The sequence below is a fragment of the Gasterosteus aculeatus genome, chromosome 3, assembly GCF_964276395.1.
Source record: "Gasterosteus aculeatus chromosome 3, fGasAcu3.hap1.1, whole genome shotgun sequence".
NCBI classification, from domain to species: domain Eukaryota; kingdom Metazoa; phylum Chordata; class Actinopteri; order Perciformes; family Gasterosteidae; genus Gasterosteus; species Gasterosteus aculeatus.
In genome coordinates this window covers 7,802,426-7,818,235 of record NC_135690.1, presented here as the reverse complement: position 1 = coordinate 7,818,235, position 15,810 = coordinate 7,802,426, and the positions used below count along the sequence as shown (strand labels likewise).

Genomic DNA, 15,810 nt, shown 5'->3' with positions numbered 1-15,810 from the left:
ATTCTGAACACCCAGTCATGGTCGGGTCAGCTGCATACAACACATCCAGTATAAGAATTGTTTATTGTCACTCTTGAGATTTCACTCATTTATAGTAGGTTTTAAAGATTAAAAATATGTTTAGATTAAAGGCTAGCATATGTATATACTAAGTAGAATGTGTGTCAAGCAATGAAGGATGTATGTGCAATCTTCAAACAACCTATTTCTTACTGACAGGTTACGAATGTTTGTATGGAAAGAAAACTTTATTGATGTTTCTCTTACAAAATTTAACCACAGCCCACAATCTGCCTTATAACAAACATTTTAAAGTTTTCTCACAGTTAGAAGAATAGCGTCCAAGGAGAAAGTGGTGTTAATATATCAAATCATACATACAATGAGAAAAGTTTTTATAAAAATGGTACAATTTAATTCCCCACCCCATTTTCGTTTATTTAGGCGTATCTGGCGGCATTCTGCAAAAAACACATTAAAGCCACCCATCTTGCACGCAAATGCAAAATACCCATTGACATTTAACAAAGTCCCCATTGAGCTAGAACGAAATCCACCATGGTTTAAATCTGCATTCACATAAAAATCCAAATCGATTAACTTTTAATGCTCAGCTCTTTCGGGTTTAATTTCGATCATGCGAGGGTCCCAGAACTCAGCACACAGGAAAAACATTTTAAAAAATCAACGGCAAAAACAATGAATGATCTTATCAGAGCAAACGATTTATGAAGTCTTCTACATAACTAATAATACAAATCTTAAAATCAACATAACATGTTATGTGTAAATACTCGGTGAAATCACAGACACACACACACACACTCAAATTCTATTGATCTCACTCTTTTGCTTCACCGCTCTCCTGCCCCCTCCAGCCTTCTCTTTTTGGCATCTGAGAATGTTTTCTTCACAGCCTGTACTTCTGTTGAAGTTCTGACCGAGAATCTTTCGAGAAAATGCATGGGGGGGGGGGGGGGGGGGATTTAAGCTGATTTACCCCCGGCTGTTTTTGTCAGTGTGAGTGACAGACGAAAGCACTACATTAATGTTCTCATGCTTTGCATTATACGGGTACACCGCGTTCGTCAGCAAAAAAGTAGATCGCACTGATCTTCACCTTTTTCACCTGAAAGGGAAACCTCGCTCACTCCCTTTCAACATTTCTCTCTTTCTATAGTTTTTGCTGGAAAATCATAGCAGGTCCTTTTACTGTGTCTTCCATATGTCACATGAAAGCAAAGAACATTTACTGATACAGTAAAAAAAAAAAAAAAAAAAAGCATGTCATCATATCACTTTTTTGACAGATTCAAATGTCAAAGTACACAAAAAAGAGGCATTTAAATACAAGTTAAACAAAGAAAACATTAAAAGTTATATTCACAGCAATATCCCCCAGAGTAAAATGTGACTTTTACTGACCACCAGCCACATCATCCAAAGTCCTTGTTGTTCAGAACTCTTAACTCCCCTTTTTGTCAGAGGTGCAGACGTGCTGCACACGCCACCTTACTGGACCAGTAAACACACAGATGCACATGCGGCGGTAACTATGGTTACCCTCGAGGTACACCTTTACATGTAAGTGCACAGGTGAGATGTGCCACACATCTGTGTGAAAACTTGGGTCAACAGAAGTTGTTGCAAAGCTCCCACATCCAGACCGACTTGTGAAAGTCACACAGATGCATACAATACACGCACACCGTCTATTCTGAGCCGTCTTTGAGTTTGATCTAAAAAGGCTTCTCAAATCTACAACACCACCCACAAATCCCAGAACGCCAATGCTCCAACATTGATATTAAATAGACACTAAAGTATAATACAGTAAACATCCAGATGTAAAAAAAGACAAACAAATATAACTAAAAGGCCAGCAATAAGAAATGTGCTTAATAATAGTAATTCAGTGGATCAAAAATAAAGCTAAATAGGACACTAACTAGGTGATATGAGATGTGATATGGAAAAAAGGGGCAAAAAGTGGCTATAATCCAATATTGTGACACAGCCTCCGCTCTCTTTTTCTTATAACCACTGGTTCTGTCAAAGAACAACGGTTTCCCATATTTTGATCAGGTCATTTTTAGTTTTGAGAAAAAGAGTTTAAAAAACGGAGGCAAGCGCTTTACAAGTGCTGTATGTAAATATCTGCATGGAGTGCATTGGGCATGTGGTTATTTCTCACCTGGCCACTCATCTGCCAGTGAAAAACAGATTCATACCATTTTTCGTTCCTGTCTCATTCTTGTACCATTGTTTTTTAACGCTTTTTTGTTTATAGCACTATCCGAATGAATTTCAGCTCATCAGTAACCCAGATCCAAGGGTGGGGTTACTTTGCACAGCAATAAAAGCACAAGTTCAATTCAAATGTAATCACCATAATAATAAAATGAATTATTAAAACCTCTGTAGTATTCAATCCATTGATTTAAATGTAGTTAGGGGAACAAACAATTAACTTTAATTGTCAGTAAGAAACTTTCCTAAATATGTATTTGTGTATCAATACTTGAGTTTATGAGGTAAAATAAACCTTTTTCGAATTAGCTTTTCGTCCAACATTTACCTTTTATTTTATCATATTATTTCCACAGATAAGTGATCCTAATGTCAAGAACAGACCTTCAATCATCTAGTCATACTCCCATTACAATTTCACTCAAATAGTTATTATGTTCTTATCTTTCCTCGATTAAACCATTATAATTAGTTTCTTTACTTCCCAACTTGTGCAATTACTGCTCCTGCAAGGCACGCGTGACACTTGGATCTGACGTCACGTGAGCTCAGGTTAAAGCCGTCAGCATTATAAACCACATTTCCACAGAAATGCCACAACCACGGTACACAACTGCAAATGATTCACAGCACAGTATTGCTACATGATGCTGGGAGACTGTAAGTGAGCTGCTGTGAACTGAGCAACTTAATATGCCCGTTATAAAGACGGGTGGAATTCTGTTTGTGTGCGTGTGTGTGTGCGTGTGTGTGTGTGTGTGTGTGCGTGTGTGTGTGTGTGTGTTGTGCTTGCTCTGGCTCAGCGCTTGCTGTGCTTGTCGTTGTAGCGGTGGATGGTGACACAGCCGTGGTAAGAGATGGGCCGCGGCATCGCCGCCACTCCGGTGATGATGCCCGTCGACGGGTCGTAGCACAGGATGCTGTCCGACGCCTCGCCGTTTTCCCCTCTGCCGCCCAGGATGAAGATCTTGCCGTTGCACACCGACATGCCGCAGCTCTCCTGCGGGGAGACGGACGAGCGGTGAACTCCGGAAGGGTTCAAACAGCGTGATCCTCAGGGGGATGTGGATTTAATGCTTTACCTGTTTGTTGAAGGTGTGGACCACGTGCATCCAGTAGTCCTCCGCGGGGTCGTAGCAGAATATGGACTTGGTGAGACCACCGGACACGTAGATCAGGTTGTTGAGGGACACCGCTGTGATGCAGCGCTTGGCGATGGGGATGTTGGCCCGCAGCAACCAAGAGTCCGTCTCCGGGTCGTAGCACTGAACCTGACACACGGTTACATGTAGTCGGTTAGTTGTGTTTTATTGTGGCAGGAGAAAGAAGACAATGGACTCCACGTGGTGGTTGTAGAATGGGAAAAAAAAATTCTGTGGGCAGACTGCAGCTTCACTGCGGTTTTGCATTCAATCCCAGCATTCTCTCACCCACATTCTGTTCAAAATAGCCGTGGACGTGGATGCTGCCTCTAAAGGAGATTTTTAACTTTAGGAAAACTGGAGCCAGCATGACCTCTTTGAAGATGTAGATCTAGTCAGCCATGCTGAGTTAGCGCTTATCGGAATGCCACTGTAGCTGTAGTACTTGTTTACGAGCCTGCGCAAACAAAGCATATCAGCTGTTATATGGAAGAAGAGTGCTGGCAAACTTCCCCCAGTTAACATCAGCAACATGCTTGCCAGGTCAAACATCATTTCCTGGGTAGCTTGTCAAGTTCTGATCTCAAAGTTAAAATATTTGCTGATCCAGGAAGCTTGTAACCCAATTGTCATTCATCTAAAATATGTCAATACTGTGAGCCAAAACTGTACACATACAATAAATATTTCCAAAAGCTTTTACAGAGAAGAAACATGCGCCTGGAATTTGTAAGCACGGACTAATTTAAATAAATACCAGTGTTGAAACTGGCAGGTGGAGTTATTAGTCAGGCAGACAAACAAAGTTTTACCACCTCCACGCGGGTGCTCTGGGGTGCACGCATCCGTTTCCCACCTTGTCTGAACAGGTGTCGTCGTCGGGTCCTCCTCCTATGACAAAGAGCTTGCCGGCACAGCTGGCCACGGCCGGAGAGCTCACCGCCTCCGTCATGGGAGCCACCTCCGTCCAGCGGTTGGAGAAGGAGTCGTAGCACTCCACGCTACTTAGGCGGTTGTGGCCATCGTAGCCGCCGACGGCGTAGACCTTTGGGGAAGACGCGCAAATGGATTAGAGGAGGAGTTGAGATTGGTAGCTCGGAGCAACCCGTTTTACACAGAGCGTGTACACAAAGACACAATTACTAAGAGAGAGGGGCTTTGTACTCAAGCTCAGCAGGTATCTGCACTGTGTCAGGTGCAGGGGAACGATGGCGCACTGATCTGGACGCCAGCACATTTACGAACCTTGAACTTTTGAGGTTTGTACTTAAAGAGGCTCAGTCAAGGCTGTGATCCTTTGATATCCGCAGGAAGAAATCAGGGAATCTTGATTCATGCCGTGCTCTGCTGGGGGGCAGCATCACTTCACGTGACTGACAACAGGATCAGTGAGACGATCAGAGCGTCGCGCTCAGAAATGGCCTCACAACACGCTCACTAAAGGCCACCGAGGGAACAGGCACCAAATTATTTTTTTAATATATATTTTAAACCCTTCTTGGTTCGGCCTTTAGATGTAACATCTTTTAGCTGTTAATCAAGTGTCTCTTGTGGTGGTAATTTTAATAATTGTCTTGTAATGTGAAGGGATTGCCTTACTTGTTTGAGTACGAGGTGATTTTGTAACAAATGTGTGTCCCCATTGGGAATCATTAGAGCTTTCTAAATGTATCGAATCTAGTCATAATCTGTTAATCCCCATTATGATTAACAATTCAAAATACTATTACCAGTCAATAGATAGGATGTCCAGGTCGGGTTGATTAGAAGCCGTCCCAAGCCATTTTCTTGAAAAGTCAAACTGACTCATTAATAGTTAAAAAAAAAAAGCTTTACTGGAGGCTAAAGATTATTAACTGGTGGGTTTTGTTAATAAAAGAAAACGATAATTGGGAACATGAGCATTAGTGAGTGATAAAAACCTGGCGGAAGTTACTGATTTATTGTAAACTCCTACTGAGTAACTGAACGGAGATCAGTCTGCCTGTCTGCTGACAGGCGAACGCAGCATCGCTCGTCAGCAGACAGGTCTTACAAAACAAAAAACGCTTCGGGCTGTTCCTGTCTCTGAAGCATAAACAAGAACAGAGGATAGCGCGCGAGGGAGAGGGGGGAGGAACAAGAGCGAGACAAACAAAGAAAGAAGAAGCGAGAAATGGGAAACATAAAGGTGGAAGTGGATGCAGCTGTTTGCATTAAACACCTGCGCTAACCGACCGGCTTTAACTGACAAGTTGAAACAGAAAATAGACCTGTCCCTTCCTTCTCCTGTATCTCACACGGCCGGTTTAGAAATGTTGATGCTCAGGCGTTTTTTTGATGACAACACCAGCCAAATTATAAGGCCCATAGACCAAATGAAGTGCGTTCATTGTCGTACTGTGTTGCAGTTGATTGAGCTGATAGCAAACGGAAATGCAGTTTGTTGCCAAAAACGGAGCACGCATGGGAGGACTGAAGACAGACAGCTGCACGCCTCAAAGGTTCGGCGACTGAGTCTTCAACAGTTGTCAAAGTACAGCTGAGACGGAGACAAAGGAACCAAAGGGAAGTGTCCACAGTGAAGGCTGTGGATTACCCAGAGCCACGGGGACAATAAAGGTGAATCAGAAACATTCCCTCCCACCCCCCCTTAGCAAGCTGACCAGACACTAGCTTGCTAAGGGGGGGTGTGGGGGGCACTGGATCCCGCTTGTCTCTGTGCGCTCACCACTGTGTAACTCTCTCAGCATTATCTCTACGATGGCAGCACGTTCTCTGGGCCGGTATGTGGCGCACGGAGTAAACATGATTCGTGGCTATCTGAGGACACGCTTGCTATCTACCCAGATAGCACATATATGGCTTACTTTATGGCCGCGTTCAAACATGACGTGCCGAGTGATTGAGTGTGCAGATCTGAGAGACACACACAAGACATTAAGGGGAAAATATAATATTTACAAATATATTATATATATATAGATATATATATATCTATATATATATATAGATATATATACATACATACACACACACACACACACGAAAAATTATAAGTATAAGAAATGAAAAGTATAAGAGTGTGATGGGGAGAGAAATGGAGAGTGCACGACACACAAAGATAAAGGGGAGCAATATTATGACGAGGAGAGGAGAAGAAATGTATTTTTGCTTCTATTCTAAGAAAACACAACCAGTCCAACAGGACATCACAGAATCACAGGACACAGAGAACTGTGTGTAAAAAGCAAAAACAGGGGGTTGTCAACTGAATGTAAATGTCAGAGTTGAGATATTTGCGTGTAAGCATGAACGTGAATACATGCTTATTACACAGGTCTGCTTACTAAACTCAGCCGTGCTGCTCTTCAGACGGGGTAATTACAGAGAGAACAAGGAAATGACTGAGGAGGAGGAGGAGGAGGAGGAGGAACCTGAATTCTGAGGAAAATTGACAAAGAAAAGAAAAAGAAAAAAACAGCAACACAGAGATAGATCTTAAAAGAGACTTTTGAGATAGGCGAAGGAATGTAATGTAATCTAAACACGACGATTAGTATCTGTAAAAAAAAAACCATCGACAACAAAGAAGTCTCAGAGATAAGGCTCAAAATAAAGATGATCTAAAACAGAATGAAACAAAGAAGAAATATGAGAAGCGGAAGGCGAACCCACGTGTTCGGGGCAGAAACAGGAAACGGTGGACAATAGCTTCTCCTGGGATTTAACATCTCAGAAGAACGAGCTTATCAAGAAACTATAGATGCATTTCTGCTTCCATGTTGCGTGTGATGCTTAACCAGTTCAGCCGCCATGTTGCCCTTTGACCCAAGTGTAGTGTCGTCATTCTAGAACTTTTAAAATCAAGTTAAATGACCATTTGACTCCATGACTCACTTTGGAGTAAATCACTTCCACAGTCAGAGTGAAACCCTCCAGCGGGTTACATCACCGCCGTGGAGCACCGCTGTGTAGTTTTAAATGCGTGCATGTGTGTTTCTGTGGCAACCGAGCATTTCGCTTGTTGTTTGAGAAAATGCGACACAGACAAATGATCTGATTTTTTAACTTTGTTTTTTAGAAATGCTGCACATGATTCAGGCCCTTCCTGTCAGAGTAAACAAAGCGCCGTTTCAGCCCAAAGCTTTCCAAGAATATTCTGCACATGCTTTTGAGGCGCCGTCTCCAGCACACACTTGAGTTGTGTGAGCCGAGTCCTCCCTGCTTCAACCAAGATACTTCACGGTTGTTTTTCTCTGCACTTCTCTCTCTCTAACAGATCTTTGCAGTTCAGGAACCTTTGACGAGGCGCACAGCAACATAGCTGCAGCGGTTAAAGCGGTTTTAACAACCACAAATAAATATAATTTACAGAGTAAATGTGCTACATATGCAAACCCAGCGTGTGTTTATCAGAGTTCACAGCTGTGCGCTGCCGCTCCAGGCTGATGGGATTGCTCAGAGACATATGGAGCGTAATATGAGCAAGTGGACTAAGCTGGTCCTCGAACTGGAAATGCTGACACAGGCCAATTAAACTCCTTTTCACCCCGACAAGAATGTCCGCCCGGCCTTACCGGAGACTGAATAGGAACAGCTCAAGAGTAGAGGCAGTGATCGAGGAGTGAGCTATTTTTCCATGTGTCGGGTAAACAGCAAAGCAACTTCTTTATATGCCACTTTTAAATAAAGGCAAACTTCCTCCTTTCGGTTGACTATGCGACTATTCCAGGATGTGCGAGACAAGCACGCACCAGTCAAACCCTGGGGCAGTAAAAGGAGGTGTAACACACACAAATATTATGACACTGATCCTTGTCATCACAGGGCCTTCAGAGACAAAACACGGAGGATGATCAGTGACTGAAACGGTTTGCTGGGTTGTAGGTGAATGTAACCGTAAGCGGCCAGCTTATTACACATCCACACTGCCGGACTGTCAACAGGATGGCTGGTACAAGAGAGATCAATAAGCAGATCACACTCCTGGGCATGTGCATGAATCTGGCTCCTTACCTTGCCCAGCAGGATGCCCATCTTGTGTCTCCAGCGGCCTTTGTTAAGAGAAGCCACTCGGATCCACAGGTTGAGCTGGGAGTTGTACATCCACACGTCCCTGCTGTTGATACGGCCACCTAGAAGAAACAGAACCGTGCTTTATCTGCTGTGTGTGTGTGTGTGTGTGTGTGTGAAAGAAATACAAATAAATAAAAGACAAAAAAGAAGAATGGATACGGGGGGCAAACATGCCAGACAACAGTTCACACTCAGGACAATAGTGACAACTATTTGCAGCACAATATATGTATTATTTAGCACTTGATGATGAAATAGACTGTTATTGCTGTCATTTGTCATTAAGTTAATTCTTTCTAAATGAACATTCTTAAATAAACAAGAGCTTCTTTCAGTGATCAGCCGGCTTTGTGTGTTTATTTCAAAGTAATAATTCTAACTGGGGCAAAGTTGTAAGTGTCTGACTTTGGCCTGAGTAAATAAAGGGTTTCATTACACACACACACACACACACACACACACACACACACACACACACACACACACACACACACACACACACACACACAGTATCATGTTCAATTTCAAGTTCAGCAATGTCTTTTGAAATTGTTCTAAAGCAAACACACCGTGACTACTGGTCCTGCAGTATAACTGAGTGTCTAATCTGTCGTCTCTAGCAAAAGAGTCATTGCAAAAATGTTTTTGGGAATAATAACAGCTCCCTGACCAGATTACAGTGGGATCCAGGTACATTTGTAACAAGCCCTGACATGTGCCCTCTCTCTTAATAACCCCCCACCACTAAATATACACACACACACACACACACACACACACACACACACACACACACACACACACACACACACACACACACACACACACACACACACACACACACACGCAGATGGAGGGAACATCCCAGCAAATCTTCTAAGAATAAAATGTGTGGCACAAGCTAACTTTTTACTGTGGATGATAGAAAAAAATCTGATATCCGAAATGTAAGTAGGTGAAAACTGCCCACAGCACTGTTACTAGATTCGGTGGCAGGTATCTGCTGGCTTTTCAGAACCTTTGTGGGTCGTTATATGCAGCAATGGAACATGCATAAAGAAAACCTGCCGGTGCATACAAAGCTCCACATGCCTCTTCTTTATTCACATGCAAGCAAATCTAATCCGTCTAATAGTGAAAGAACCCTGAGGCGTTTAGGAAAGACTTTTACGTCTGCTGCAAGTCGGTGCTGTTCAGAGAACAAACTGCAGTGTCTTGTGATGTGAAACCTTTGTGAGAGTTACACATTGGTTAAAGTTCTATGCAGTTTCACTGCGAATGCAAACTATCAAGTTCAGTGTTTTTCCAACATTTCTGTTGTCTCAAAAGGCAACTAGTGAAGTTATGCTGCTTGTGACTATGACGTGCGGCCCTCCGCGAGGCTGTCAGCTGACAAAAGATTATCCAAATATGTAGCAAATGGTGTTTAATGGTCAAAAATAACAACGCATCTATATATATATATATATGGATAATTATCCATTTTGTCCATTTTACTCTGTGGTATCAATAATTATATTAAATATAAATCGTTTTCAAGTTATCAATCTGAGGTCTGAGATGTAGTAGTATTAGTAGTATATATAGCAGTAGTAGTATTGTGGCGACGCTAGTAACCCAACGCTCACTCTGGGTCCGACAGAGACGCAGCAGGAAAGAAGGACGAGGGCCGTCCCCACATTGTCAGGCAGCGCTTGAGGAGGAAACGATACGCGAGGATTTGGCAGAGCGAGAGCGTAAAAATGCGAAACACTGCTCACTCTTTACAGAAGGGGGGGGGGAGGACGGATGGGGGGGGGAGGGGGGGGGCGGGGGGGTTCTCTACGTCTTCTTCCCTTTTCCTCTTCTCTAAACCTTTCAACTGCCAGCTAGGGTATCGCAGCCCGTCCCCCGCAGACCCATATGGACTCTGTTGTTAGTCCATATTTCCCTCCCAAAAAAAGCAACCATATGAGACCTGTAGCACATATGTTGGTTTCAGCAGCTACCTTTACTGTGACCTCATCAGTTAAAATGAAAGATGTGACACTCGTGTCTTTTATTACGGCTCAAGTGTCAGCAGCTTTGCCGAGAGCCAGTCAGCATAACATACCTCGTAATTAAGTTGATTCCAAGCTAATCGCAGGATCAAATCTAAAAAGGGAATGTTAAACGTTGCATACAGAATAGCCTAGAAAGCCGCTGAACCGTGGTAAACAGTGGTGACCTCGATACACGGGCCAACAGTGGGAGAGGAAGACTGAGCTGGGCTTTCTCAGCGCTGACCCGGCAGTGCAGCCAGATGTTGTTCTCATATTTTCCTTCAACTCCATCGGGCTGTCGCTGTAAGAATAACAATGCGCAAATAGCCACGGTGGCCTTTTCCTGCCACTACACTTGGGATTTAGATGGCAAGCCAAGCCCCAAAAAGACGCTGGCCATGTTTCCTGAGTGTCCCTGTGTATTTACTTTTGGTTAAATCAAGAGAAACGGAATTGTCTTACCTGACACCAGAATGTCGTTGCGCAGGGCGCAGACGGCGTACTCCGACTTGGTGAACTCGGGCAGTTTGGCCAGCGATTTCCACTCCCCTGTGACTGGCTCATAGCATTCAGTGTAGGGCAGGTTGAAGCCCCCCACTCTCTCACAACCCCCCACCACCACGATCACCTCGGAGTAGCCAGTCGACCTGTGACAACAGGCACGGAAAATCGGATTAAAACACACTGGATCTGCAGCCAACAGAAGAGGTTATGGAGTATAAACATACACACGTCGACCCTTTGAGGGATTTCTAATTACAGGCGGTGAAAAATGTGTGACAGAGAGGTGGTTCCCACATGAATGGCTTCCTTTATCTCAAAGTTCAGTTCACAATGAAAGCATTAATCAATACAACAAAACACTCTTGAGACCAGGCCTCGGCGGAGTTTCCATGATCACAAAGCTTTCCTATTTGGCTGTTCAACACTGGCGACACAAATGACCACATTTCCTTGGGGGAGCTAATTAACTACAGCTTATCTTTTGTGCCGGTCTAAAACAGTGATGATATATCCACCACATTCTGGATCCCAATGTACACTTTTCGCCAGGTTGGGAGATTCGAGCGGTTTCAGACATGCGCAGGAGCATTGCCGCTTCACACGCGTGTGTTTATGTGTCACAAGTTGTGATGTAGAGGCCTATCGAGAAGAGGAAAGGCAGGTGCAGACACAGAAAGGGGAGAACCAGGCACGTGTTTTGAGCAGGAGCGGATTCGGCCCTCGGGGCAAACAAAGCTGACTGCCACTAACTGTCTGATTGGCTCGCCGATCTGGACCGATCTGCCCGGATACTGACACAACACACCTGAAATACACGCCAGGCAGCCTTAATAACCGACAACTGGCCCTGTTGTCAGTTGGCTGACACACAAAGGCAGCTGCTCTGTTGTTTGTGTTGCAGCAGGCTACCATATGGCCCGGTTTGTATCTCATCTGTACGCTTTCAGTCAGCACCAACTTTTGTCCTCGATCAAAGACTACTTTGTCTCATCCAAGTTGGCAAACTAAAATAACACGGACAATGGAAGAACATTTGGAAGACGGGTCAAAAGGTGAACAGGTGCAGACACTCTGGGACAGAACAGATTGAGTTACACTGATAACAACACTCAACATTTCAAGATTGCCATTTCTTATATCACATATCTCAATTTTTTCTTTCCTGCCAACCGGTCTGTGCAGCAACATGCCTTGCCTCCTCATTATCGTTTCTAAATAAGTTCGCATAACACCGCGCACTCAATGACACACACACTTCTGCTCAGTACAATAACACTCCCTGTGTGTCTCTCTCACACACACACACACACACACACACACACACACACACACACACACACACACACACACACACACACAGGCAACAACAACACTGCCGGGAGCACAAAGTTCATACACAAGTTCTAACCTTTAGCTACACAATGTGGGGTTTAATATCAATGAGCTGCTTGACAGCCGTGTTGTTGCTGTTCTTTTTTTTTCTCTCCCTTATCTCTGTCATCACAGTGTTGGAGGTTTTCTTTAACCCGACAACAAATACTAGCTGAAAAGAAAATCTAACCAATACGTTGCGCCACTTCCACATGCCAAAAAACCAGTGGAACCACCAGTCTCTGTTTCCTTTGTAGATAACAATTATTGGCCGCCGCCGTCCTCATAGCCGGCCGGTCGACATTTCAGTTACCTGCGTGGACGAGTTCTCGGTGACATCATCTCGTTCCCCAGCACGTGGTAGCGTCTGGCCTCGTGGAGGAGCAGGTAGCACTCGGGGGCATTCTGGATGAGCTGGTCTCCCTCCACCGTCTGGACGAAGTAGTTTGGGTGCAGGAGGGGCAGGCGCACGTTGTGCAGCAGGGCCTTCAGCATGGGCTTTCTTTGCTCCACGCTGTGGTACACCCATCTCATCACCGCCTCAAACACCACCTCCTCCTTCCCGATGGACAGCTCGTCGCTGGCGGTGTACTCCTCCAGCTGTTCCTTGCGCAGGCCGAGGAACTCTTCGTGCTGCGCCACCTCGGAGAAGTTGGCCAGCGCGTAACTGCGGCAGCGGCCGGCCAGTTGCTTCAGGGAGTGCGTGTCGGCGAAGTGCTGGATGCCCAGGCAGTTGCAAGGGTCCAGCTGGTCCTCCAGGAACTTGGCGCAAGCGTCGCGCAGCGTGTAGATCTGGAAGAGGCTGGAGGTCTCGAGAAGGAACTGGACGTTTTCCGTGGTGATCTTGGCGCGGCCGGTGTAGACGTAGGCGAGGAAGGAGTCCATGGCCTCGGCCAGGATGCCGTTGATCTCGACCAGCATCTCGCGGCTCTCGCGGTGGTCGTTGCAGAACATGGCTCGGAAGTAGGAGGAGCAGGCTGAGAGCACGGCGCGGTGGCACGGGAACTCCCGGCCCTGCACGCTGATGACCACATCGGTGAACAGGCGGCAGTCGCGGAACTCATTGAACACCTGCAGGATGCCGTCCGAGTGGGATGAGCCAGAGCAGAAGTCCAAGAAGTCCTGGCTGGCTAACGTTTTGGGGTCAACCTCAAACACCTGAGAAGACAAACAACATGTATTAATGTAATGTGTTTTTTTTTTTGTTTTTTTCCCCCCAAATGAAGTCAGTTGAGGCAAAAGCCGCAAGATGGAAAGCGTTGAGGGCACCTTGCGTTTGACAGCTGGCGAGTCTCTTATCTCGGATTCCTCTCGGATCATCCTTCTGCCCAGAATCAACACCATGGCTGCCGCCTTCGACGTGGACCTTCTCTAGACTTCAAGATGAGCTGAAGTTGGAGAGCAGGCAGTTCGGCATTATTACACCAGGGCATTATTCCATTTTGATTATCATGGCATCCTATCAGGATGTAGGAGGGAACAGTCAGCAGCCTAATTGCATCACTGTAGTACGAATAGAGAACATCCACCAGAGACAAACAACAGAGTCCCAGAGCGCAGCCACGAAGCACGTGTGCAGAAGTGGGTCACAGAATGGGTTTCTGCTCACGGCGTTAAAGAAAAGTGATGCCGATGATCTCGAGTTACATTTTCTGTTGTAGTCCAACAAATAGCCTGACGACATCCGCCAACAATTACCCTTCATGAGGTGTACTCTATTCACATCCACCAAAAATGTGTGTGTATTAAGAACAGAACGCTGATGTCCTTGAAGAACATTATATTAAACGTGGATGTCTTGATGTCAAACTATTTATGTTGCCGGCGGGTCTGCCCTTTCCTCCTGTGAGGTCATTTATCTCAGGTTATTTTTATTTCCCGCAGCAGCAGCTCTTTGGAGTCATGTGACGTTGGATCAGAGGACAGGTTTAGTCAGAGGAAACTGCACAGAGGGAATTGCTTTGTGACGAATGCTCACTGAGGACGAGTCCAACGAGAAAGTCTAAAAATAAACAATAACATGGAATATTTGATTGCATTCTCTTTTAGTCAAACTTTAGTTTTTGCTGCTGCCATGTGAAATACAGTTGAAATTGCAAGTGGTGTGTGAGGAAATCTGTCACGTGCCATGCACACTGATGTTGTTGTTTTTGTTTAGATGACGTTTAAAAAAATGAAGAAAAATATTTAAATATATTATTTTTCTGTAAACAATTCTGTAGACAATCCCGTGGAATACACATGTGTGTTGCTGAGAGGACCCTGTGTTGTCGGCGGATTAGACAAAGGAGCCTCTCGCCAACCAACAGCCCTCAGAAACATAATGGCATAAACACGAGCTTAGCCGCTGCTTAAGTCAACACATTGCGACAAAATCTCAGATCTCAGATACCATGAAATAATTCAAGTTCTCACAAACCAATTCACAACGTCCTTTGTTGTAGAAAGTGTTACCTTCTGCAGGAGTTACCAGACGAAGCGTCCTCTTCTTTTACAGTAGACGACAAAAAGTGATGGTGAAAAATCAGTCTTGTAGTAGTTAATCGATACTTTCTTTATATCTATATATGTGTTAAGTATAAGTATAAGACAGATTCCCGGGACATCTTGACGTTTAGGTAAGAAAGAGGTCTGACTTGCGAACAGTAAACACGCAAGCCATATATACTTGAAGAAAAAAAAATCCCGTTGCGCCCACTCAGCTGATGCTGCTGGTGCATTGTGGGAAACAGAGTTCATGCGTTTGTTGTCTCGTACGTTTTCGCTCGTTGAGAAACAGCATTTCCCAAGCGCCACCGGCTCTCCACGTGGCTGTTCTTTGTTTGCAAACAAACTGCTGCAGGAAAAAAGTTCAAAACAAGAAGCAACGTCGGTTGAGCAACACGAGCGAAACGATTCCAGTGTTGTGACGTAATCTCCCCCCCCCCACACACACTACGATGGCAGTAACAATACATTGTACAGACCCACAGCTTCAGGGATAAATAAGTGCAGGTCACGTGGCCAGCGGGACAAACAACACGCACAACAGCAAACAGCTGGACGTATCCCGGGGATGCGAGAAAATACACCGGATATAACGAGGCCCACAAGGTGGATTTTTTCCAGGTGAGGGGGGAGGGAGAAATACTGAGCTGGAACAAATGACGTCACAACGTCTACACGGTGTTGCAAAATATTCCAGAGAACTTCCGACTGGGTTCCTGATAGTAAGTCGTCTGCCCCACATCACAAGGACAGTTGGCACGGTTTCGTGCGTGCGTGCGGCTGCGGGGGAGGGAAGGGGGGAGGCAACCCTTCACTTATCACACGACAGTAAACTGTATGCAAACATTTCAAAACGTAGCCTACACGCATTCTTTTCATGCCCGGCCGACCATAATAAGATAAGAGAATACTGCCAGAGGCAGCTTGTAATGGGCACCTGCTCCTCAACTTCCACAGAACAAAAACACTGTAACCCG

General features: G+C 44.9%; 1 protein-coding gene across 1 annotated transcript; it reads right to left on the bottom strand.

Moving 5' to 3' along the window:
• Positions 1 to 229: 229 nt before the first annotated feature.
• Positions 230 to 15,059, bottom strand: klhl24a (kelch-like family member 24a). The gene is made up of 8 exons (XM_040170527.2): positions 14,801 to 15,059; positions 13,616 to 13,734; positions 12,660 to 13,504; positions 10,934 to 11,118; positions 8,391 to 8,509; positions 4,249 to 4,437; positions 3,333 to 3,521; positions 230 to 3,250 (listed from the first exon to the last, which is right to left on the bottom strand). The coding sequence occupies exons 2-8, from the start codon at positions 13,688 to 13,690 to the stop codon at positions 3,050 to 3,052; spliced, it is 1,803 nt and encodes a 600-aa protein (XP_040026461.1). The 5' UTR covers positions 13,691 to 13,734; positions 14,801 to 15,059; the 3' UTR covers positions 230 to 3,049.
• Between the last annotated feature and the right edge of the window lie 751 nt (positions 15,060 to 15,810).